This window comes from Oncorhynchus gorbuscha, unplaced genomic scaffold (assembly GCF_021184085.1).
Source record: "Oncorhynchus gorbuscha isolate QuinsamMale2020 ecotype Even-year unplaced genomic scaffold, OgorEven_v1.0 Un_scaffold_1234, whole genome shotgun sequence".
Classification (NCBI taxonomy): domain Eukaryota; kingdom Metazoa; phylum Chordata; class Actinopteri; order Salmoniformes; family Salmonidae; genus Oncorhynchus; species Oncorhynchus gorbuscha.
In genome coordinates, this window is record NW_025746070.1 from 101,234 (window position 1) to 129,192 (window position 27,959).

Below are 27,959 nucleotides of genomic sequence, written 5' to 3' on the forward strand. Positions count from 1 at the left end.
TCTCTCCTGTGTGTTTTCTCTGGTGTATAGTCAGCTGGCTAGATGTAGTAAAACTCTTCCCACATTGATAACAGCTATTCGATTTCTCTCCAGTGTGAATTCTCTGGTGTACTTTTAGTGAATCTAATCTTGAGTAACTCTTCCCACAGTCAGAGCAGTGGTGAGGTTTCTTCCCTCTGGGTCTCTGCTGGTGTTTGAGCCGTTCTGATGTGGACAGACTCTCCTCTGCCTCGTCAGCATCAGGATGTTGTTGAGTCTCCCCAGAGGATCCACAATAGTCATGTCTCTCTCCTGTGTGAACAACAAAGTCCGACAGATGGTTGAAGGCCCACAACAGCAGAAATCCACTGTATCTTTCAGCTAAAAGCGGATGCCCATGATGTTGAACAACAACTTACAACTGTAATGTATGTTTAAATGCTTTTATAAACTTATTTGAAAATGGTATAAACTAAAACAGTCAAGTGAGCAACAACAGCCCATATTCTGTCTGTTTTTTTAAATATTAGTAGTATATTGTATGATTCTACGCTATAAATAAGTTATTAAAGTTGCAGAAACCCTAAGCAGTGTGCCAGACGACTGTCGTGGAAATTTCCTCTATTTACCAAATCATGAGAGCAAACCACACACAAGTCAGAGTTAGTTATCACAAAGTCCATCTTTAATTATATGAGCTCTATCACAACCCTGTGACTCTCAGATCAATTCAGTGTCTATCAATGAATTCTCTGAGAGTCCCTTACACATTGCAACTGAGATCCTTTATAGCAAAGACACACATAGCCAGACAGCATTGGCCATAATTTATCGTTCAGCTTTGTCTCCTAAACTATGTTCTTTACTCAAACTCAGAACCATAAACCAATCCTCCATATCAACAGCCATATATCAAATCCATCCTATCTTGACAAGATCACAGAGACACACTGACTGGCACACAGACATTGTGGAGCCAAGAGATACACGCTTGACCTCTCCCCTCTCTCCGGCCCAAACAACTTAGTCTTGACATAGAACAGATACTGCAACCCCGCCACAGTATTATACAAAAATAACATTCTGATGAGAAGTAACTTACAAACATATGATGAATATAAAACATCTTACCTATGTTACCAACCAATTCTGATTATTCTCCAACACGACTCTTGGTCACCAATATAGGCCCCTCCAACATAGGCCCCTTTCTTGTGATTACAAAAATTGCAGCATTAAGATCTGCGCTGTTATTCACTAATTCCCCAGGGGGTAAATCTCAGGGGAGTTCTCATAGGCTGCCAGCAAAAATAGCCTCCATTTCCAGGTTGCTTATGAGTCCATTTCACACTACTTTTGAATTACAATTGTAAGGTTAATTTGAAAGTCCTGCTTAGTATAATGTTTGTTTCATCGTCGCAAATCAATTGCTTTATACTTAAAAAACAACAACACTTGCTCTTAGGATGGTAGCAAAAGCTAACCAATGTCAATGAGCGTTAGCATTCAAGCTAACAACCACTATCAACTTAAAAAGCACTTGCTCTTTGGCTAGATTTGCTACCAGCCTGTCAATGAGCGTTAGCATTCAAGCTAACAACCACTATCACAACTTAAAAAGCACTTGCTCTTTGGCTAGCTTTGCTACCAGCCTATGTCAATGAGCGTTAGCATTCAAGCTAACAACCACTATCACAACTTAAAAAGCACTTGCTCTTTGGCTAGCTTTGCTACCAGCCTATGTCAATGAGCGTTAGCATTCAAGCTAACAACCACTATCACAACTTAAAAAGCACTTGCTCTTTGGCTAGCTTTGCTACCAGCCTATGTCAATGAGCGTTAGCATTCAAGCTAACAACCACTATCACAACTTAAAAAGCACTTGCTCTTTGGCTAGCTTTGCTACCAGCCTATGTCAATGAGCGTTAGCATTCAAGCTAACAACCACTATCACAACTTAAAAAGCACTTGCTCTTTGGCTAGCTTTGCTACCAGCCTATGTCAATGAGCGTTAGCATTCAAGCTAACAACCGCTATCACAACTTAAAAAGCACTTGCTCTTTGGCTAGCTTTGCTACCAGCCTATGTCAATGAGCGTTAGCATTCAAGCTAACAACCACTATCACAACTTAAAAAGCACTTGCTCTTTGGCTAGCTTTGCTACCAGCCTATGTCAATGAGCGTTAGCATTCAAGCTAACAACCACTATCACAACTTAAAAAGCACTTGCTCTTTGGCTAGCTTTGCTACCAGCCTATGTCAATGAGCGTTAGCATTCAAGCTAACAACCGCTATCACAACTTAAAAAGCACTTGCTCTTTGGCTAGCTTTGCTACCAACCTATGTCAATGAGCGTTAGCATTCAAGCTAACAACCGCTACATCCAAAATACATATTTTGCCACTATCACAACTTCAAAAGGCACTTGCACATATGAGCTGATCTTTTGTTTCAATGGAGAAAATAATAAGAAACTCCCACACTGCTCTTTATTAAGCTTTACGTATCGGCCTCAGTGAAATACCATGAGAGAAAATAAGAAACATTAGAAAGACACTGAGCAGCTCATGTTATAGACAGAAGCTACACGACAGACCAATCCGAACTCATCTCTCGGCATGTCCAGCCCATCATTTATCTCAGCCAATCGTGGCTAGAGGAGGGAAGGTTCCTGTCTTTTTCCGTTGGCTAAACCAACTAGGCTCGTAGTTTAACAATTGTATTGGTATTTACAGATGGCATACAAGTCTGTTATTAAGGCACATGAAAGTTCACATGTTCACATGCATGACCTCCGTGTTGCTCTGTCAAAACCGGAGTCCAGAATAGACAAGCTTATTGAAAACTTCAACCTGTGTGGTTTGATCTGTTTATTCCAGTTCAGAATAATACAAATAGTTATTGTATTTTAACAGAAACAGTTCCTACTTAAGACTTTTTTTTCAACAATACTTTACACAGTAAGATGTACGGCCTGATCATTTCTCATCTGTACTGTTACTTAGGGTCGCACTATCAAAAACTGAGCCTGTGTGTGTGTGTGTTCTGTTACTCATCTGTGTGATGTGATCAATCAGTTTACTCCCAGTTCAGAATGAAAATGATTTATTGTATTTTAACAACAACAGGTCCAACCTAGACAGATATGTAAGAGTTTTTTTTTAAGAATAAACATGATTAATCTTTTTATGGGTATTTCATATCATTGTTACATGTTTTTGTTTATCTTACATTTGTTTAAGGCATAAAGTGCAATGAAATCAACCAATATTTTACACATAGTTGCATATTTTAATAAGCTTGGGTCCCAGGAAAACACAGATTTTTTTTAATTTGGGCCCCAGGCTGAAAAAGGTTTAAGAACCCCTGGTGTAAAAAGGGTGGGCACAGTCAGACAGGATGGACTTCCCACTGTCAAGACCAACTAGTCTGATCTGGAACTGCTATCATTGTCCTCGGTTGTCATGGGGATGATGATTGTGAGGTTGATGGTGGTGAAGACTGATGATGATTTTGGCATGTTTACGTTTCGTCACCATCTAAACAAATAATAGTCGTCTTGGACTGGCCGACCAAGAGGTCAAGAGGTCAAGGCCCTGGACCGAGGTAAGGTTGCCGTCTCCCTGGGAATTCAACACCTAGGTCCATGAACTGATTTGTCACATAAATGCATACATTCATTCATTCAGGTTACAGACCATCAAATCAAATCAAATGTATTTATATAGCCCTGTTCGTACATCAGCTGATATCTCAAAACAGCAAGCAATGCAGGTGTAGAAGCACGTGTAAACTAGGCTTTAGCACCCCTTAGACAAAGCGAGTGCAATAACATCCGTGGGTAAGTTACTGGGTTGGTAACACTTGATGAAGTTCTGGATCCATACGTGTTAAGAGACGAGATAGAACTGGGATCGGAACCGGAACCAAAAGCTCCACCCTCTCCAAGTTACAGGCCAGTCTATGGGCCAAATGTCCGAAAGTGTAAATATGCGGAAATCATAGCAATGGAACTAAAATGGAAGCAGTGGAAAGGCTTCACAAGGCTTCACACCTATATGTTTTATTTCATGTGATTTCAGGTGCTTAACTGGTTATAACTCTTTCCACATTGAGAAAATTAGTAAGGCTTTTCTCCTGTGTGTGTGTCCTCTCGTGTTTTTTCTGGTTCCCTAACCCCCTAAAACTCTTGCCACAGTGGGAGCATTGGTAGGGCTTCTCTCCTGTGTGTATTCTCTTATGCTCTTTTAGGCTCACAAACACAGTAAAACTCTTTCCACACTGGGAAGATTGGAAAGGCTTTTCTCCTGAGTGTGTCCTCTCATGAGCTTTTAGGTTACCTAACTGGGTAAAACCCTTTCCACACTGGGAACATTGTAAAGGCTTCTCTCCCGTGTGTATTCTCTCATGTTGCTTTAAGGTTCCTAACCACCTAAAACTCCTTCCACAGTGGGAACAGGGGTACGGCTGATATCCAGAATGTATTCTCTCATGTTTCTTCAGGTTCCCTAAATGGGTAAAATTCTTTCCACACAGGGAGCAGTGGAAAGGCTTTTCTCCGGTGTGTTTCGTCTTATGCTCTTTAAGGTTTCGTGACGTGGTAAAAGCCTTTCCACACTGAGAGCAATGGTGGGGGTTCTCCCCTGTGTGTGTCCGTTCATGTTCCTTCAGGTTCTCTAACTGAGTAAAATTCTTTCCACAATAGGAACACTGGTAAGGCTTCATTCCAGAGTGTATTCTCTCATGCTTTTTCAGGTTCCCTAACCGGTTAAAACCCTTTCCACACTGGGAGCAGTGGTGAGGCTTCTTTCCTGTGTGTATCATTGTATGTTCTTTCAGGCTCCCTAACCGGTTAAAACCCTTTCCACACTGGGAGCATTGAAAAGGCTTTTCTCCTTTGTGTGTCCTCTCATGCTGTTTTAGGTTCTGTAACTTGGTAAAATGCTTTCCACACTGGGAGCAGTGGTGCCGTCTGGCTGGATTTGGCATCTCTGGGTCTGGTTCCCCTGAGGGACTCTTCCTGTTGTGAGAGTGTGGTCTTTCTCCTGTCAAAGACAACAGATTATTTAGTTAAATACTAAACAGAGACGTGAATGAAACCTCCACATGATAAAACTGTCTTCCTATGAGGTTTAATCCAGACTAGACCCCCCCCCCCCCAATAACCTGAGGTCAGGTTTCAGAAGATGGCCATAATTTTCAAAAACACTTATGAGGAGGCAGTTGTATGGAACCATTATACATCATCGCTTTAATACATAAGCGATTCCACACCATCGTAAAAGTGAAATAATTGTTTTCTCAGATTGGCCATTCTCACATGTAAACTTAATTAATTACAATGAAGGGTACTTTAGAAAGAGCTATTTATAATAATATGTTTTATTTATAATCTTGTTTTATCTTAATATTTAGTCTTCATATATAATCATATATAAATTCATGAGAATTAAAGGTGTATTTCGGAATATAGAAATACTCCATATAGAAATACTCCATATAGAAATACACCATATAGAAATACTCCATATAGAAATACACCATATAGAAATACACCATATAGAAATACTCCATATAGAAATACACAATATAGAAATACACCATATAGAAATACTCCATATAGAAATACTCCATATAGAAATACTCCATATTCCATATAGAAATACTCCATATAGAAATACTCCATATTCCATATAGAAATACTCCATATAGAAATACTCCATATAGAAATGCCCCATATAGAAATACACCATATAGAAATACACCATATTCCATATAGAAATACACCATATAGAAATACTCCATATTCCATATAGAAATACCTCATATAGAAATACACCACATAGAAGTACCCCATATAGAAATACTCCATATTCCATATAGAAATACTCCATATTCCATATAGAAATACCCCATATAGAAATACACCACATAGAAGTACCCCATATAGAAATACTCCATATTCCATATAGAGATACTCCAGAGATCCAGAACAGTCAGCTGAGAGAATCCCAGGTGTTCAACCAGAGAGACCGTTACACTACAGTAGCATCCAAGGGAACACACACAGGTCCCATCCAACAGAACGACATCCAGAGATCCACAACAGTCAGCTGAGAGAATCCCAGGTGCTCAGCCAGAGAGCTATGCTGAGATATACTACAACACACAGGGCCTGTAAACCCTACAGCATCAGAACGTAACCAGACACCTCCTGAACATCATCTGGAATCGAGTGAATCATTTAGTTGGATTCGTTTAGTTGGATTCGTTTAGTTGGATTTGTTTAGTTGGATTCGTTTAGTTGGATTCGTTTAGTTGGATTTGTTTAGTTGGATTCGTTTAGTTGGATTCGTTTAGTTGGATTCGTTTAGTTGGATTTGTTTAGTTGGATTCGTTTAGTTGGATTCGTTTAGTTGGATTCAACATCTTGCAACCTTACGGTTAACTAGTCCAATGCTCTAACCACCTGCCTCACATTGCACTCCACGAGGACCCTGCCGGTTACGCGAATGCAGTAAGAAGCCAAGGTAAGTTACTAGCCAGCATTAAACTTATCTTATAAAAAACAATCAATCAATCAATCATAATCACTAGTTAACTACACATGGTTGATGATATTACTAGTTTATCTAGTGTCCTGCGTTGCATATAATCGATGCGGTGCGCATTCGCGAAAAAGTACTGTCATTGCTCCAACGTGTACCTAACCATAAACATCAATGACTTTCTTAAAATCAATACACAGAAGTACATATTTTTAAACCTTTTTTTTTTACCTTTATTTTACTAGGCAAGTCAGTTAAGAACAGATTCTTATTTTCAATGACGGCCTAGGAACAGTGGGTTAACTGCCTGTTCAGGGGCAGAACGACAGATTTTGTACCTTGTCAGCTCGGGGATTTGAACTTGCAACCTTTTGGTTACTAGTCCAAACGCTCTAACCACTAGGCTAGAAATCCAGGTTAGCAGGCAATATTAACCAGGTGAAATTGTGTCACTTCTCTTGCGTTCATTGCACGCAGAGTCAAGGGTATATGCAACAGTTTGGGCCGCCTGGCTCGTTGCGAACTAATTTGCCAGAATTTTACGTAACTATGACATAACATTGAGGTTGTTACAATGTAACAGGAATATTTAGACTGATGGATGCCCCCCGTCAGATAATACGGAACGGTTCCATATTTAACTGAAAGAATAAACGTTTCGACCGTATTAATGATCTAAGGCTCATATTTCTGTGTGTTATCATGTTATATGAGTCTATGATCTGATAGAGCAGTCTGCCTGAGAGATGGTAGGGCAGCAGCTCGTAAGCATTCAATCAAACAGCGCTTTCGTGCGTTTTGCCAGCAGCTCTTTCGCAATGCTTCAAGCATTAAGCTGTTTATGACTTCAAACCTATCAGCCTAATGGCTGGTGTAACCAATGTGAAATGGCTAGCTAGTTAGCGGGGGTGCACGCTAATAGCGTTTCAAACGTCACTCGCTCTGAGACCTGGAGTAGTCGTTCCCCTTGCTCTGCAAGGGCTTTTGTGGAGCGATGGGTAATGCTGCTTCGAGGGTGGCTGTTGTCGGTGTGTTCCTGGCTCAACTGCACCGTCCACAATCACAGGGCTCTCCAGAGGGTGGTGCGGTCTGCACAAAGCATCACTGGGGGCAAACTACCTGCCCTCCAGGACACCTTCAACAACCGATGTCACAGGAAGGGAAAAAAAAGATAATCAAGGACAACAACCACCCGAGCCACTGCCTGTTCACCTCGCTATCATCCAGAAGGATCATCAAGGACAACAACCACCCGAGCCACTGCCTGTTCACCCCGCTATCATCCAGAAGGCGAGATCAGGACAGGTGCATCAAAGCTGGGACCGAGAGACTGAAAAACAGCTTCTATCTCAAGGCCATCAGACTGTTAAACAGCCACCACTAGCACAGAGAGACTGAAAAACAGCTTCTATCTCAAGGCCATCAGACTGTTAAACAGCCACCACTAGCACAGAGAAACTGAAAAACAGCTTCTATCTCAAGGCCATCAGACTGTTAAACAGCCACCACTAGCACAGAGAGACTGAAAAACAGCTTCTATCTCAAGGCCATCAGACTGTTAAACAGCCACCACTAGCACAGAGAGACTGAAAAACAGCTTCTATCTCAAGGCCATCAGACTGTTAAACAGCCACCACTAGCACAGAGAGACTGAAAAACAGCTTCTATCTCAAGGCCATCAGACTGTTAAACAGCCATCACTAGCACAGAGAGGCGGCTGCCTATCTACAAACTTGATATCATTGGCCACTTTAATAAATGGAACACTAGTCACTTTAATAATGCCACTTTAAGAATGTTTACTGCTAACCATGTGTATGTGACCAATAACATCTGCTAACCATGTGTATGTGACCAATACAATTTGATTGGATTATAATGCCATCCTTGTAACTGTGGATCAAACATACGGCGCATAAACCTTGATATTGTAAATGATGTGAAGTGAACAAGGACTCACTGCTGGTGTCGTTTGGTTCTATGACATCAACGCGATATTTCTTATAATCCTCAACATCTCATCTTTCAGACCACATCAACTCCTCTTCATTTACAGCATTCCACTCAGACCACATCAACTCCTCTTCATTTACAGCATTCCACTCAGACCACATCAACTCCTCTTGATTTACAGCATTCCACTCAGACCACATCAACTCCTCTTGATTTACAGCATTCCACTCAGACCACATCAACTCCTCTTGATTTACAGCATTCCACTCAGACCACATCAACTCCTCTTGATTTACAGCATTCCACTCAGACCACATCAACCCCTCTTGATTTACAGCATTCCATTCAGACAACCACTAATGTTTAGAAGTAGCCCTATTAGCAGGAGGGAGGGAGGGGGGCATCTTCTTGTTGTGCTCCACGCTCCAGTTTATAACGGCTGTCAGTCGAAACCCACACAGCAGAGAAACTGAGCTCTGACATCATGTATAGCGTGTTACTGTACAGCCACTGTGCTCTGACATCATGTATAGCGTGTTACTGTACAGCCACTGAGCTCTGATGTCATTTATAGCGTGACAAAATCTGCCATTTTCATCCCATAAACTGGATGACATATGGGCTGTGAGTGATGGAAAGGGCTACTACATCTCTTATCCACAATAACTTTTTAAATAAAATAGATTTAAATGCCTTTAATGATTTGATGTCTTTCTATCAAATCAATGATTCACTCTTTTTTTCCAAATCAAAGGTTGAAAAAGTAGACCAGTTTAGAATATTAAGCACTGGTTCTGAGGTTTCTATGACAACCCATGAAAAAAGTTATTGCAGATCAGAGATTTAAATGCATTTTTTAACGTCTTGATGTGATTCTATCAAATCAACACATCGATGCAAATCAAAAGGTTGTAAAAGTAGACATTTAATATAATGTGAATATATTTTAATGTTGGAAATGAAACCAACTTTACTTCGATGACTTACTGGTGTTAATTAGATCTCCTGTCTCCTCTTCTTCTTCTTTCAATGTGTCAGTTATCTCTCCCACCACTCCAAAAACTGCATCCTCCTCCTCTTTTTTTACATCACTGATATACATATCCTTGGTAACATCCCCCTCCTCTTTCACTCTGAACTCTCCTTTGTCTTCATTCACTCTTAACGTCCATCTCTTCTTCTTTCACAGTAACAGCCTCATCCTCTACTTCTATTTTAACAGTCTCTTCTTCTTTCACTGTAACAGCCTCATCCTCTACTTCTATTTTAACTGCGACATCATCCTCTTCCTTCTCCTCTTTCACCAGAGTTTCTTTCTCCGTCCATCCGACCTCGTCTTTAGTATGGGGGCAGTATCTCAGTGCGCTCATGTTCGAGGAAGTTAGCTAGCTAGTTAGCATTAGCGATTAGACTAGTGATAGGCGAATTTAACCAACCAGCTAGCGAACAACGTAAATATGAAATTAAATTGGGTAACTGGTAGACGTGTGTTTATAACACGATGGCTAATATACACCGAAATATTATAAAGACCTTGAATATTTCGGCGAGGTGGCTAACTGTTGTTGAAGTGTCGCGTCCCCGTCAACTAGATTATACGTCACGCTAGTAGTATCGCGAGAAAAACGAACATCGCTAACTGCTGACGAGAGTGGGTAACGCAGTTACGGAAAATATTTTATTTTCAGACAAAAAGTTTATTATAGAAGTCAATATTATATGGAAACGTACAAACAAAGAGAAGCATGTTTTGATTCATTAGTGCAGATTTTTATTGGGTGAGAATTTAAATACTAGACTACTGCACATCTGCATTTAAGATCATTTCATGTTAATTATAATATATGTTTAGGTGAATTACCAAATATGTCCATACTTCTCCCTACATGGTGTAACAATACATCATGTAGATGTATATAATGAACAGACTAGGTCTATACTGCTCCTACATGGTGTAACAATACATCATGTAGATGTATATAATGAACAGACTAGGTCTATACTGTTCCTACATGGTGTAACAATACATCATGTAGATCATGTAGATGTACAGTGAAAGTATTCGGCCCCCTTGACCTTTGCGACCTTTTGCCATATTTCAGGCTTCAAACATAAAGATATAAAACTGTATTTTTTTGTGAAGAATCAACAACAAGTGGGACACAATCATGAAGCGGAACGACATTTATTGGATATTTCAAACTTTTTTAACAAATCAAAAACTGAAAAATTGGGCGTCCAGGGGTTCTTTCTTTTGACTTATTTCTACATTGTATAATACTGAAGACATCAAAACAATGAAATAACACAAATGGAATCATGTAGTAACCAAAAAAAAAAGTGTTAAACCAATAAAAATATATTTTATATTTGAGATTCTTCAAAGTAGCCACCACTTTTGCCTTGATGACAGCTTTGAACACTATTGGTATTCTCTCAACCAGCTTCACCTGGAATGCTTTTCCAACTGTCTTGAAGGAGTTCCCACATGTGCTGAGCACCTGTTGGCTGATTTTCCTTCACTTTGCGGTCCAACTCATCCCTTTTGCCTTGATGACAGATTATTGTTTGTTTTTAATACACTGCTATGATCCCTCTTCAACTTAAAAGGGGTGGGGCTAAATGCCCCCAACTAAAGTCATTCGTCCTCTTTAAATGGCCCCCACTGTGACTAAAGTCTAGAGATGTGTTATTGACTGTCCTCTTTCAACCCAACCAGCATGGAACCCTAGAGATGTGTTATTGACTGTGACTATGGACCAGCATGGAACCCTAGAGATGTGTTATTGACTGTGACTATGGAACCCTAGAGATGTGTTATTGACTGTGACTATGGACCAGAACCCTAGAGATGTGTTATTGACTGTGACTATGGACCAGCATGGAACCCTAGAGATTGACTGTGACTATGGAACCCTAGAGATGTGTTATTGACTGTGACTATGGACCAGCATGGAACCCTAGAGATGTGTTATTGACTGTGACTATGGAAACCAGACTATGGAACCCTAGAGATGTGTTATTGACTGTGACTATGGAACCCTAGAGATGTGTTATTGACTGTGACTATGGACCAGCATGGAGCCAAAGTTTGTGTGGAACCCTAGAGATGTGTTATTGACTGTGATGGAACCCTAGAGATGTGGAGGAATAATGGTAGAGATGGTTATTGACTGTTTGGAAACAATGTGTTATTGACTGTGCTATGGACCAGCAGGCATGTGTTATTGATACAGTAGATTGACTGTGACTTGGACCAGTGGAACCCTAGAGATGTGTTATTGAGTATATGGACCATATGAGATGAGTATGTAAACAAATGTGGACTGTGAGTATGGACCAGTTAAAGTGGCATGTATCAGCATGGAGCCAAAGTTTGGTGGAGGAGGAATAATGGTGTGGAGCTGTTTAACCATAGGCTTTGTTTGATACATCATCTCATAGTTAAAGTGGCATGTATCACTAGCCACTTTCATGCCACCATCTATCTCATATGTATATACTGCACTAAATACCATCTATGCCGCTCTATACCATCACTCATTCATATATCTTTATGTACATATTCTTTATCCTTACACTTGTGTCTATAAGGTAGTCATTTTGGAATTGTTCGCTAGATTACTTGTTGGTTATTACTGCATTGTCGGAACTAGATGCACAAGCATTTCGCTACACTCGCATTAACATCTACTAACCATGTGTATGTGACAAATAACATTTGATTTGTTTTTTTTTCATGGTTCGGGTTATGTCCCTTAGTTCCAGTGAAGGGAAATCTTAATGCTACAGCATACAATGACTTTCTAGATGATTCTGTGCTTCCATCGTTGTGGCAACAGTTATGGGAAAAGGCCCTTTCCTGATTCAGCATGAGTATGCTCCCCAGTGCACAAAGCCAAGTCCATTCAGAAATGGTTTGTCGAGATTGGTGTGGAAAAACTTGACTGGCCTGCACAGAGCCCTGACCTCAACCCCATCGAACACCGTTGGGATAAATTGAAAACGCCGACTGCGAGCCAGGCCCAATCGACCAACATCAGTGTCCAACCTCACTAATGTTCTCGTGGCTGAATGGAAGCAAGTCCCTGCAGTGGAAAGCCTTCCCAGAAGAGTGGAGGCTGTTATAGCAGCAATGTTCCAACATCTAGTGGAAAGCCTTCCCAGAAGAGTGGAGGCTGTTATAGCAGCAATGTTCCAACATCTAGTGGAAAGCCTTCCTAGAAGAGTGGAGGCTGTTATAGCAGCAATGTTCCAACATCTAGTGGAAAGCCTTCCCAGAAAGAGTGCTGAAAGTTCCAACATCTAGTGGAAAGTCTTCCCAGAAGAGTGGAGGCTGTTATAGCAGCAATGTTCCAACATCTAGTGGAAAGTCTTCCCAGAAGAGTGGAGGCTGTTATAGCAGCAATGTTCCAACATCTAGTGGAAAGCCTTCCTAGAAGAGTGGAGGCTGTTATAGCAGCAATGTTCCAACATCTAGTGGAAAGCCTTCCCAGAAAAAGTGGAGGCTGTTATAGCAGCAATGTTCCAACATCTAGTGGAAAGCCTTCCTAGAAGAGTGGAGGCTGTTATAGCAGCAAAAGGGGGTTACCAACTCCATATTAAAGCCCATGATTTTGTAATGAGATGTTTGACAACAGGTGTCCACATACTTTTGGTCATGTAGTGTAACTCTTTAGTTTTGTTATTATCACCTCTGATTATGAGTTCTACATGATATTCAAAGCCCATTTACTGCTAGAAACCTTACCAAGTGTTGATTCATATTGTGTGTGTATAGATAGATAGATAGATAGATAGATAGATAGATAGATAGATAGATAGATAGATAGATAGATAGATAGATAGATATAGATTGGAACTTTGATAAATATATAAATATAATATATATATATTATAAAATATGAATAATTTTGCAAAATTTTTCAGTTTTTGATTTGTTAAAAAAGTTTAAAATATCCAATAAATGTCGTTCCACTTCATGATTGTGTCCCACTTGTTGTTGAATCTTCACAAAAAAAATACAGTTTTATACATCTTTATGTTTGAAGCCTGAAATGTGGCAAAAGGTGGCAAAGTTCAAGGGGTCCGAATACTATCACAAGGCACTGTAACTGCCAAAATATTTACTGCTACAAACCTTACCAAGTGTTGATTCATATTGTGTGTATATATATATATATAGGAATACCTAGGATAGGATAAGTAATCCTTCTCACCCCCCCTCCCCTTTAAGATTTAGATGCACTATTGTAAAGTGACTGTTCCACTGGATGTCATAAGGTGAATGCACCAATTTGTAAGTCGCTCTGGATAAGAGCGTCTGCTAAATGACTTAAATGTAATGTAAATGTAAATATATAGATTTGGAACTTTGTTGAAGTGTATTTCATGTAATGCCCATGTAGATATGCCTTGTTTGACACTGCTTTAGTTTCCTTTCGATAACCTAGGAAAACCATCCTTGCATCTACAATCATCTATCCACCAATGAAGCCAAACCTGTTTTAACAAAAGGACAAAAGGCTACCCAGACATACCCATTGGGTTACCTCCCACCATTCTACCCAGACATACCCATTGGGTTACCTCTCACCATTCTACCCAGACATACCCATTGGGTTACCTCCCACCATTCTACCCAGACATACCCATTGGGTTACCTCTCACCATTCTACCCAGACATCCCCATTGGGTTACCTCCCACCATTCTACCCAGACATACCCATTGGGTTACCTCTCACCATTCTACTCAGACATACCCATTGGGTTACCTCTCACCATTCTACCCAGACATACCCATTGGGTTACCTCTCACCATTCTACTCAGACATACCCACTGGGTTACCTTCCACCCAGCCTACCCAGACAGAGATATTTTTCATCGATCATGTCTCGGGATTTTTAAAAAAAACAAGAGTAGGCCTATTTTGGTTTCATATAAACAATATGATTTCAAAACACACAACATTTCCAGTCAAAAACACAAGTCAGAACACAGCCTCTCTATTCTCTCATGGGATTTCAGGTCCTCTGACTGGGAAAATGTTTTTCCACAATGAGAGCAGTGGAAAGGCTTCTCTCCTGAATGTGTTCTTTCGTGTGATTTCAGGTGCTCCAACTGGCTAAAACGCTTTTCACATTGGGAGCAGTGGTAAGGCATCTCTCCTCTGTGTGTCCACTCGTGCGAATTCAGACTCCCTAACCAGGTAAAACTCTTTCCACATTGGGAGCAATGGTACGGCTTCTCTCCAGAGTGTATTCTGTTATGTATTTTCAGGTTCCCTACCTGGGTGAAACTCTTCTCACACTGAGAACATTGGTAAGGCTTTTCTCCTGTGTGTGTCCTCTTATGACTTTTTAGATCCCCAGATCGTGAAAATCTCTTTTCGCATTGGGAGCAGCGGTAAGGCTTTTCTCCAGTGTGTGTCCTCTCATGCTCTTTTAAGTGTCCTAACCGGGTAAAACCTTTTCCACACTGGGAACATTGGAAAGGCTTTTCTCCAGAGTGTAGTTTCTCATGCCTTTTCAGGTTGACTAACACGGTAAAACTCTTTCCACACTGGGAACATTGGAAAGGCTTTTCTCCTGTGTGTGTTCTCTCATGCTGTTTTAGGTACCCTAACCAGGTAAAACTCTTTCCACAGTGGGAGCAGTGATGCGGTCTTGCTGGTTTGGGCGTCTCTGGGTCTGGTTCCCCTGAAGGACTCTTCCCGCTGTCAGAGTGAGAGTCTGGTCTCTCTCCTGCCAAAGACAAGGTATTTAGTTAAATATAGACGTGAATGAAACCTCCACATTATAAAACTCTTCCCATGAGGTTAAATCCAGATTAGATCCCTCAATAAAATACAGAGCGTGTAGTTAAACAGAGACCTGATGGATACCTCCACATGACAAAACTGTCTTCCTATTAGGTTTGATTTCCCAGAATTCCCAGGCTTTTCAGAAATCCTGGTTTGGAGGATTCCGGATTTCCTGCTTATTCGCTAATGATTCTGGGCATCTTGGAAAATTGGGGGAAAGTGAGCAGATATTTATAATCCTACTGCCTTTGAGGTTTAATCCAGACTAGATCCCTCAATAACCTGAAGGTCAGAACATTTGAGATAATATTTTCAGAACATTTCCAATTTCCGTCATAATAAATACAGCTGCAAGCAGCAATGTAACAGGATACTTATTAGCAGGCTGAAAGAGACCGTTGCATGGAAGCATTAAACATCCTCCCTTGTGGACTCCTAACAATTCAAAACACTTAAATGGATCAAGTTTCAAGTTGATTAAGGGTTTAATAGAAAAACTTTTGGTTTTACCAAGTTATTACTGGCTACCATTAACTAGAAAACACTTTTACATTTACTGCTGCTTTACTGCCACTTCTAAGATGCATTTTTACTACTGCTACCATCACTGCTACTACTACTACCACTGCTAATAGTGCTACTACTACTACCACTGGAACTGCTGCTACTTAAACTACTACTGCCACTTCTAATACTACCACTACTACTGCTACCACATTACTGCTGCTGCTACTACTACCACCAGTACTACTACTACCACTACCACCACCACTACCACTGCTAATACTACCACTACTACTACTGCTACTACCATTACTGCTGCTACTACTACTGCTACTACTACCACCACCGCTACTACTACTACTGCTACCACAACTACTGCTAACACTACTGCTACTACCACTGCTAACTACTACAATACCACGCTACCACAACTACTGCTAACACTACTACCGCTACCACAACTACTGCTAACAATACCACCGCTACCACAACTACTGCTAACAATACCACCGCTACCACAACTACTGCTAACAATACCACCGCTACCACAACTACTGCTTCCGCTACCAGAACTAATACTGAAGCTACTACTACTACTACAGCTACCACTACTACTGCAGCTACTACTACTACCACAACTACTGCTAATACTACTGGGCACCACTGCAGCTACTACTACTACCACTACTACTACTACTACTACCACTACGACTACCACTACTACTACTACCACTACGACTACCACAACTACTACTGTAACGGATGTGAAACGGCTAGCTACCACAACTACTGCTAACAATACCAATCGGTGACACACTACTTGCTCTGAGACCTGAATACTGCAAGGGCCTACTTACAGCTGACCACTACTACTGCAGCTATGGGCGAGGGACTGTTTAAAGTTATACTGTTACACTACTACTACTACTACCACCACCACTACCACCACTACTACTGCTACCACTACTACTACTACTACTACACTACTACTGCTACCACTACCACAACTACTACTGCTACCACCACTACTGCTGCCACTACTGCTGCTACTACCACCACTACTGCAACTGCTACTACCACAACTACTACTGCTACTACTGCTGCTACTACCACCACCACCACTACTGCTGCTACTACCACCACCACCTGCTACCATTACTACTACAACTACTACAACTACTACTGCAACTGCTACTACCACCACCACCACAACTGCTACTACCACCACCACCACTACTGCTGCTACTACCACCACCACCACTACTGCTGCTACTACCACCACCACCACTACTGCAACTGCTACTACCACAACTACTACTACCACCACAACTACTACTGCTGCTACTACCACCACAACTGCTACTACCACCACCACCACTACTGCTGCTACTACCACCACCACCACTACTGCAACTGCTACTACCACAACTACTACTACCACCACAACTACTACTGCTGCTACTACCACCACAACTGCTACTACCACCACCACCACTACTGCTACTACCACCACCACCACTACTGCTACTACCACCACCACCACCACAACTGCTACTACCACCACCACCACCACTGCTACTACCACCACCACCACCACTGCTGCTACTACCACCACCACCACTACTGCTGCTACTACCACCACCACCACCACAACTGCTACTACCACCACCACCACTACTGCTGCTACTACCACCACCACCACAACTGCTACTACCACCACCACCACTACTGCTGCTACTACCACCACCACCACTACTGCTGCTACTACCACCACCACCACTACTGCAACTGCTACTACCACCACCACCACTACTGCTGCTACTACTACTGCTGCTACTACTACCACAACTGCTACCACAACTACCACCACTACCAATACTACTACTGCTACCACAACTACTACCAATACTACTACTGCTACCACGACTACTAGCACTACCAATACTACTACCAATAGTACTACTATATCTACTACTGCTGCTCAAATAAAATGTTATTTGTCACATGCACTAAATACAACAAGTGTTACAGTGAAATGCTTACTTACAAGCCAAACAATGCAGCTAAGAAAATATATTTTTAAAAGTAAGAGAGAAGAATAACAAATAACGAGCTGCAGTAAATAATAATAGCAGGATGAAATACAGGGGGTACCAGTACAGAGTTAATGTGGAGGCTGTATACAGGAGGTACCAGTACAGAGTCAATGTGGAGGCTATATACAGGAGGTACCAGTACAGAGTCAATGTGGAGGCTATATACAGGAGGTACCAGTACAGAGTCAATGTGGAGGCTATATACAGGAGGTACCAGTACAGAGTCAATGTGGAGGCTATATACAGGGGGTACCAGTACAGAGTCAATGTGGAGGCTATATACAGGAGGTACCAGTACAGAGTCAATGTGGAGGCTATATACAGGGGGTACCTGTACAGAATCAATGTGTAGGCTATATACAGGGGGTACCAGTACAGAGTCAATGTGGAGGCTATATACAGGGGGTACCAGTACAGAGTCAATGTGGAGGCTATATACAGGGGGTACCAGTACAGAGTCAATGTGGAGGCTATATACAGGGGATACCGGTACAGAGTCAATGTGGAGGCTATATACAGGAGGTACCAGTACAGAGTCAATGTGGAGGCTATATACAGGAGGTACCAGTACAGAGTCAATGTGGAGGCTATATACAGGAGGTACCAGTACAGAGTCAATGTGGAGGCTATATACAGGGGGTACCAGTACAGAGTCAATGTGGAGGCTATATACAGGAGGTACCAGTACAGAGTCAATGTGGAGGCTATATACAGGAGGTACCAGTACAGAGTCAATGTGGAGGCTATATACAGGGGGTACCAGTACAGAGTCAATGTGGAGGCTATATACAGGAGGTACCAGTACAGAGTCAATATGGAGACTATATACAGGAGGTACCAGTACCAAGTCAATGTGGAGGCTATATACAGGAGGTACCAGTACAGAGTCAATGTGGAGGCTATATACAGGGGGTACCAGTACAGAGTCAATGTGGAGGCTATATACAGGGGGTACCAGTACAGAGTCAATGTGGAGGCTATATACAGGGGGTACCGGTACAGAGTCAATGTGGAGGCTATATACAGGAGGTACCGGTACAGAGTCAATATGGAGACTATATACAGGAGGTACCAGTACAGAGTCAATGTGGAGGCTATATACAGGAGGTACCAGTACAGAGTCAATGTGGAGGCTATATACAGGAGGTACCGGTACAGAGTCAATGTGGAGGCTATATACAGGGGTACCGGTACAGAGTCAATATGGAGACTATATACAGGGGATACCGGTACAGAGTCAATGTGGAGGCTATATACAGGAGGTACCAGTACAGAGTCAATGTGGAGGCTATATACAGGAGGTACCGGTACAGAGTCAATGTGGAGGCTATATACAGGAGGTACCAGTACAGAGTCAATGTGGAGGCTATATACAGGAGGTACCAGTACAGAGTCAATGTGGAGGCTATATACAGGAGATACCAGTACAGAGTCAATGTGGAGGCTATATACAGGGGATACCGGTACAGAGTCAATGTGGAGGCTATATACAGGAGGTACCAGTACAGAGTCAATGTGGAGGCTATATACAGGAGGTACCAGTACAGAGTCAATATGGAGACTATATACAGGAGGTACCAGTACAGAGTCAATGTGGAGGCTATATACAGGAGGTACCAGTACAGAGTCAATATGGAGACTATATACAGGAGGTACCAGTACCGAGTCAATGTGGAGGCTATATACAGGGAGTACCAGTACAGAGTCAATATGGAGACTATATACAGGAGGTACCAGTACAGAGTCAATGTGGAGGCTATATACAGGAGGTACCGGTACAGAGTCAATGTGGAGGCTATATACAGGGGATACCGGTACAGAGTCGATGTGGAGGCTATATACAGGAGATACCAGTACAGAGTCAATGTGGAGGCTATATACAGGGGGTACCAGTACAGAGTCAATATGGAGACTATATACAGGAGGTACCCGTACAGAGTCAATGTGGAGGCTATATACAGGAGGTACCAGTACAGAGTCAATATGGAGACTATATACAGGAGGTACCAGTACAGAGTCAATGTGGAGGCTATATACAGGGGGTACCAGTACAGAGTCAATATGGAGACTATATAACGGAGGTACCAGTACAGAGTCAATGTGGAGGCTATATACAGGGGGTACTGGCAGAGAGTCAATGTGGAGGCTATATACAGGAGGTACCTGTACAGAGTCAATGTGGAGACTATATACAGGGGGTACCAATACAGAGTCAATGTGGAGGCTATATACAGGGGGTACCGGTACAGAGTCAATGTGGAGGCTATATACAGGGGGTACCAGTACAGAGTCAATGTGGAGGCTATATACAGGAGGTACCAGTACAGAGTCAATGTGGAGGCTATATACAGGGGGTACCTGTACAGAATCAATGTGTAGGCTATATACAGGGGGTACCAGTACAGAGTCAATGTGGAGGCTATATACAGGGGGTACCAGTACAGAGTCAATGTGGAGGCTATATACAGGGGGTACCAGTACAGAGTCAATGTGGAGGCTATATACAGGGGATACCGGTACAGAGTCAATGTGGAGGCTATATACAGGAGGTACCAGTACAGAGTCAATGTGGAGGCTATATACAGGAGGTACCAGTACAGAGTCAATGTGGAGGCTATATACAGGAGGTACCAGTACAGAGTCAATGTGGAGGCTATATACAGGAGGTACCAGTACAGAGTCAATATGGAGACTATATACAGGAGGTACCAGTACCAAGTCAATGTGGAGGCTATATACAGGAGGTACCAGTACAGAGTCAATGTGGAGGCTATATACAGGGGGTACCAGTACAGAGTCAATGCGGAGGCTATATACAGGGGGTACCTGTACAGAGTCAATGCGGAGGCTATATACAGGAGGTACCAGTACAGAGTCAATATGGAGACTATATACAGGAGGTACCAGTACAGAGTCAATGTGGAGGCTATATACAGGAGGTACCAGTACAGAGTCAATATGGAGACTATATACAGGAGGTACCAGTACGAGTCAAGAGTCAAGTACCAGTGGATGGAGCTATATACAGGAGGTACCAGTACAGAGTCAATGTGGAGGCTATATACAGGGATACCGGTACAGAGTACCGGTACAGAGTCAATGTGGAGGCTATATACAGGAGATACCAGTACAGAGTCAATGTGGAGGCTATATACAGGAGGTACCAGTACAGAGTCAATGTGGAGGCTATATACAGGGGTACCAGTACAGAGTCAATGTGGAGGACTATATACAGGGGTACCAGTACAGAGTCAATATGGAGACTATATACAGGAGGTACCAGTACAGAGTCAATGTGGAGGCTATATACAGGGGGTACTGGCAGAGAGTCAATGTGGAGGCTATATAACAGGAGGTACCTGTACAGAGTCAATGTGGAGACTATATACAGGGGTACTGGCAGGGGTACCAATACAGAGTCAATGTGGAGGCTATATACAGGGGGTACCGGTACAGAGTCAATGTGGAGGCTATATACAGGGGTACCAGACAGAGTCAATGTGGAGGCTATATACAGGGTATTACAGTACAGAGTCAATGTGGAGACTATATACAGGGGGTACCAGTACAGAGTCAATGTGGAGGCTATATACAGGGGTTACTGGTACAGAGTCAATGTGGAGGCTTTATACATGGGGTACCGGTACAGAGTCAATGTGGAGGAATACCTAGGATAGGATAAAGTAATCCTTCTCACCCCCCTCAAAAGATTTAGATGCACTATTGTAAAGTGGCTGTTCCACTGGATGTCATAAGGTGAATGCATCAATTTGTAAGTCGCTCTGGATAAGAGCGTCTGCTAAATGACTTAAATGTAAATGTAAATGTATATACATGGGGTACCGGTACCGAGTCAATGTGGAGGCTATATACATGGGGTACCGGTACCGAGTCAATGTGGAGGCTATATACAGGGGGTACCAGTACAGAGTAAATGTGGAGGCTATATACAGGAGGTACCAGTACAGAGTAAATGTGCGGGGGAACTGGTGTCGAGGTAATTGAGGTAATATGTACATGTAGTTAGAGTTATCAAAGTGACTATGCATAGATGCTAACAGAGAGTAGCAGCAGTGTAGAAGAGGGTGGGGGCAATGCAAATAGTCTGGGTAGCCATTCGATTAGATGTTTTTAGGGCCTTCCTCTGACACCGCCTGGTATAGAGGTTGTGGATTGCAGGAAACTTGGCCCCGGTGATGTACTGGGTCGTGCGCACTACCCTCTGCAGTGTCTTGCGGTCGGAGGGCGAGAAGTTGCCATACCAGGCAGTGATGAAACCCGTCAGGATGCTCTCGATGGTGCAGCTGTAAAACCTTTTGAGGATCTGAGGACCCAAATATTTGACATTTGAGAGAAACAAGCTTTTTGTGCGTATGGAAAATTTCAGGGATCTTGTATTTCAGCTCATGAAACTTGGGATCAACATTTTACATGTTGCATTTATATTTTTGTTCAGAGTATAAAACATCATGTAGATGTATATAATGAACAGACTAGGTCTATACTGCTCCTACATGGTATAACAATACATCATGTAGATGTATATAATGAACAGACTAGGTCTATACTGCTCCTACATGTAACAATACATCATGTAGATGTATATAATGAACAAACTAGGAAGCTCCTACATGGTATAACAATACATCATGTGATGTATATAATGGTAAACTGGGAAGTCCAACATGGTGGACCTATGGGGTATTCATGTGCTCCTGGGAAGTGGTAAACTGGGAAGTCCAACATGGTGGACCTATGGGGCATTCATGTGCTCCTGGGACAATCAGTAAACTGGGTTTTCCAACATGGTGGACCTATGGGTCATTCATGTGCTCCTGGGAAGTGGTAAACTGGGAAGTCCAACATGGTGGATCTATGGGGCATTCATGTGCTCCTGGGAAGTGGTAAACTGGGAAGTCCAACATGGTGGACCTATGGGGCATTCATGTGCTCCTGGGAAGTGGTAAACTGGGAAGTCCAACATGGTGGACCTATGGGGCATTCATGTGCTCCTGGGAAGTGGGAAACTGGGAAGTCCAACATGATGGACCTATGGGGCATTCATGTGCTCCTGGGAAGTGGTAGACTGGGAAGTCCAACATGGTGGACCTATGGGGCATTCATGTGATCCTGGGAAGTGGTTCAAGTGCTTTTGAAGTCAGACCAATTCTTCAACTAATACGATTTTAGTTCGCTTGATAAGATCAGATAACATTGCTGATAATAAAGTTACCGCGCTTACTTATTAAAATAACTCTCCACTGTTTCCAGATTTCTATGAAATATGACCCACAAATAAGTACAATATGAGTTAAATAGTTTTCCTTCCAAAAAAAAAAAAGTGGAAATAAGTTTACAAAAGCAGCTTTTCTGTGTTGGAATGGCGTGTGGCGTACAACAACAACAACGACAACAACAGCAACGTCGTGTGGCGTACAACAACAACAACAACAACAACGTCGTGTGGCGTTTAAAGGTCATAAAGAAATATTCATGCAAGTAGACTGCTGATTGGACAGCTCATCCTTCTCAGGAGGATGACATCATCCTCTCTGACAGTGGTTCCCAACTCCAGTCCTCCAGTTCACCCCAACAGCACACATTTTATGTGACTCCGGACACCGGATTCTACATGTCTACTAATCATCAACCCCTCAATGAGTCTTTACTCAACATTCTACATGTCTACTAATCATCAACCCTCAATGAGTCTTTACTCAACATTCTACATGTCTACTAATCATCAACCCTCAATGAGTCTTTACTCAACATTCTACATGTCTACTGATCATCAACCCCTCAATGAGTCTTTACTCAACATTCCATGAAAACAAAATCTATATATATTTTTTTTAAACGTGATTTGAAGCTCTACATCATGTTTGTTTTTTAAATCTCAATGGTGTCTAAGTCCTTAGTTGTTTAGCCTAAAAAATTGACTGATCTGATTGAAAATATCTATGACACCACATCACACTTGCCCGCCCGTCCAGCATCACAACTCTGGACAGTTCTGACTTAGAATATGTGGACAACTACAAATACCTAGGTGTCTGGTTAGACTGTAATCTATCCTTCCAGACTCACATTAAGCATCTCCAATCCAAAATTACATCTAGATACAAATCTAGAATCGGCTTCCAAATCTAGAATCGGCTTTCTATTTTGCAACAAAGCATCCTTCACTCATGCTGCCAAACATCCCCTCGTAAAACTGACTATCCTACTGATCCTTGACTTCCGGCGATGTCATTTACAAAATAGCCTCCAACACTAACTTTATCACCAAAGCCCCATATACTACCCACCACTGCGACCAGTACGCTCTCGTTGGCTGGCCCTCGCTTCATATTCGTCGCCAAAACCACTGGCTCCAGGTCATCTATAAGTCTTTGCTAGGTAAAGCCCAACCTTATCTCAGCTCACTGGTCACTAAAGCAGCACCCACCCAGGTCCAGCAGGTATATTTCACACGCACTCCAGCAGGTAGATTTCACTGGTCCCCAAAGCCAGTTCCTCTTTTTTGCCGCCTTTCCTTCCAGTTCTCTGCTGCCAATGACTGGAACGAACTGCAAAAATCACTGAAGCTGGAGACTCATATCTCCCTCACTAACTTTAAGCACCAGCTGTCAGAGAAGCTCACAGATCACTGCACCTGTACATAGCCCATCTGTAAATAGCCAATCCAACTACCTCATCCCCATACTGTTATGTATTTGATTTATTTTGCTCCTTTGCACCCCAGTATCTCTACTTGCACACTCATCTTCTGCACATCTATCACTCCGGTGTTTAATCTCTATATTGTAATTATTTCGCCACTATGACCTATTTATTGCCTTACCTCCCTTATCCTAACTCATTTGCACAGACTGTATATAGACTTTTTCTACTGTATTATTGACTGTATGTTTGTTTATTCCATGTGTAACTCTGTGTTGTTGTTTGTGTCGCACTGCTTTGATTTATCTTGGCCAGGTCGCAGTTGTAAATGAGAACTTGTTCTCAACTGGCCTACCTGGTTAAATAAAGATGGGGGGGATGTGTTCTATGTGTAGTGTGTTCTATGTGTAGTGTGTTCTCTGTGTAGTGTGTTCTATGTGTAGTGTGTTCTATGTGTAGTGTGTTCTATGTGTAGTGTGTTCTATGTGTAGTGTGTGTGTTCTATGTGTAGTGTGTTCTATGTGTAGTGTGTTCTATGTGTAGTGTGTTCTATGTGTAGTGTGTTCTATGTGTAGTGTGTTCTATGTGTTCTAGTGTGTTCTATGTGTAGTGTGTTCTATGTGTAGTGTGTTCTATGTGTAGTGTGTTCTATGTGTTGTGTGTTCTATGTGTTGTGTGTTCTATGTGTTCTATATACCTGGTTAAATAAAGGTTAAATATCTATATATATATATATTTTTTTAAACAGCCTTTATTATTACCACCAACTGTCTGATTCAGGACATTTGGTTGGAATGTTGCCTTTCAGTTTCTTTTCAAATGATGAAGAGGACAGAATCAAGATGAGGAAGGATCATTTTGATCTGGATAAAAACATGTTTTTTGCCTCAGGTTATTTAATTTACACAATAAGGCAGGTGAATTTGTGAATTATCATGAATAGCACAAGGGCTGCTGTTAGTGTGTTATTCACCATAATCTACAGGTTTGAGCACCTTACTGCATTTATAAAACATTTTTAAAAAGTTTACCTACATGTTTACCTACATGAGTAGGAGAGATAACGGGCAATTGTACTTTCTTTTTTTGGTGTGTTTTACTCAATTTCTCAGAAACACTTGAACGAGGCAAAGTCATTGTTTTATATAACAAACGCACATCTGTCTCATAAACATTCATACCATTTATAGGTTTGTGCATAAAACGGTCAAATCACAATATTGATTTCAGTCCGAGAAGTCTGGACTTTTCATTTTCCCCCCTGGCCAATTGTAACAGTCACTGGGGGTCAAACGTAACACCGAACATGTTGAACTAAATACATTTACTTAACTTCTAAACCATTCATGTTAATGAATTTTTAGAAATCATTTACAGACATGCCATTCAGTCAAAACAATGATTTTGCTTCTAGAAATGTTCGTGAGTATATGATCATATCAATATTTACAGTAACAGCCCTGTTTCTGCATTGCCATTCAGACCCTCTGGTTCAAAACATCCTTCTGATGGCCTTCATATCAATCTTGTCTGGCTTCTACAGGACCCCAAGGCTGGTTAACGTGAGTATATGATCATATCAACTTGTCTGGCTTCTACAGGACCCCAAGGCTGGCTGGTTAACGTGAGTATATGTATATGATCATGATCAACTTGTCTGGCTTCTACATGACCCCAAGGCTGGTTAACGTGAGTATATGATCATTCAACTTGTTTGGCTTCTACAGGACCCCAAGGCTGGTTAACGTGAGTATATGATCGTTTAACTTGTTTGGCTTCTACAGGACCCCAAGGCTAATTAAAGTTAGTATATGATCATTCATGTATAATTTACACTATCCTAAAGTTAAAATCACTAGTTGTTTTCATAATTTGGCTGATTGACTTAGGGCAATGTTAACACTGCGTTGGGGGCAATTGTAACAAGGTGTTAACCAACCCGGCTGTCATGACAACACCTCTTGTGCCTAGAAAGACAACAATAGTGGAACATGTCAATCATGTATATGTAACAGTATAACTTTAGTCCGTCCCCACCCGGGCGCGAACCAGGGACTCTCTGCACACATCAACAACAGTCACCCTCGAAGCATCGTTACCCATCGCTCCACAAAAGCCGCGGCTCCTGCAGAGCAAAAGGGGAACCACTACCTCAAGGTCTCAGAGCAAGTGACGTCACCGATTGAAACGCAATTTAGCGCGCACCACCGCTAACTAGGCTAGCCGTTTCACATCCGTTACACTCAGTCAATGTAGGGCAGCAAAATGCAGACTTTCATTAGTCACTGTAGAAAGATTTATACAAATGCCCTCTGTTGGAAACCATATAGTTGACTAGAACTATGGGGTTGTCCTGTCTAACGGATTGTTCATATCGTGTATGTGTAGGTAATATAATGGGAAGACTTTTAATCCATTAACTTTTTGTTGGTTGACCCCACTCTTTGTACCTTTAACAATTCCTACAATACAAAACAACATAGTCAAGTGTAGAATACTCTTTTAAAAAACAGACATGAGTTCAACAACTACAGAATTTGTGTCCCTATTTGTAAGATGGTACTTACTGGTGTCAATCAGATTTCCAGTCTTCTCTAATTCTCCCTCTTCCGCATCCAATGTGACAGTAATCTCCCCTTCTTCCTTAACTCCAAACACTTCTTCCACTGTGACCGTCAACTTCCCCTCCTCCTCTTTCACTCCAAACACTGCAGCCTGCTGCTCCTCTTTCACTGTAACAGCCTCGTCCTCTACTTCTTGTTTTACTGTGACAGCCTCCTCTTCCTCCTCCTCTTTCACGAGAACATCTTTCTCCGTCCAGCAGACCTCCTCTTCTTTATCAGGAGAGTAGCTTAGTGAGCTCATGGTCGAGGATGTTAGTTAGCTAACGTTAGCTGGTTAGCATTAACGATTAGCCAAGTGCTACTTCTGATTTAACCAGTCAGTCAGCTGACTACTAGCAACGTAAAATGAAATGAAATGCGGCAACCAGCTATACGACAGACTTGTGTTTCAAACACAGTGGCTAATGTACACCGACAGTGGCTCAAGAAATGTAGTGTTTCAGCTGTTAGCTAGCAAGCCGCCGAGGTGGATGACGAGCTGTTGTCGTTGAAGACGCGTCCCGTCCACTAGATTATACGTCACGATGGTAGCTTCACCTGAAATACACACATCGCCATCTGCTGCCTGGAGTGGATAACGCAGTTGAGAGAATAAAAAAAAAGTGTTTCTTTTTTTGTTTATTTTTATTAAATAGTCATATTATATTGCGACATACAAAGAGAAGTACGGTGGCGTATGCCGCCATTCCAATAAAAACATGTTTTTAAAAATGTATTGTATTTTTATACAAGGAACACAGCCTGAGACCAAGGTCTCTTTTTCAGCTGGGCCCTGCTTATACATGTTTA

The 27,959-nt window shown here is 41.9% G+C and overlaps 2 protein-coding genes across 2 annotated transcripts; both read right to left on the reverse strand.

Moving 5' to 3' along the window:
- Positions 1-4,019: 4,019 nt before the first annotated feature.
- LOC124021839 (zinc finger protein 239-like) lies at positions 4,020-4,911 on the reverse strand (the record flags this gene model as incomplete). The annotated part of the gene is made up of 1 exon (XM_046336975.1): positions 4,020-4,911. A coding segment is annotated over one exon (846 nt), but the record flags the coding sequence as incomplete, so codon positions are not given.
- A 9,495-nt stretch (positions 4,912-14,406) lies between these two features.
- On the reverse strand, positions 14,407-27,954 carry LOC124021840 (zinc finger protein 239-like). Its single transcript, XM_046336977.1, has 3 exons — positions 27,900-27,954; positions 27,114-27,278; positions 14,407-15,224 (listed from the first exon to the last, which is right to left on the reverse strand). The coding sequence occupies exons 1-3, from the start codon at positions 27,952-27,954 to the stop codon at positions 14,458-14,460; spliced, it is 987 nt and encodes a 328-aa protein (XP_046192933.1). The 3' UTR covers positions 14,407-14,457.
- Between the last annotated feature and the right edge of the window lie 5 nt (positions 27,955-27,959).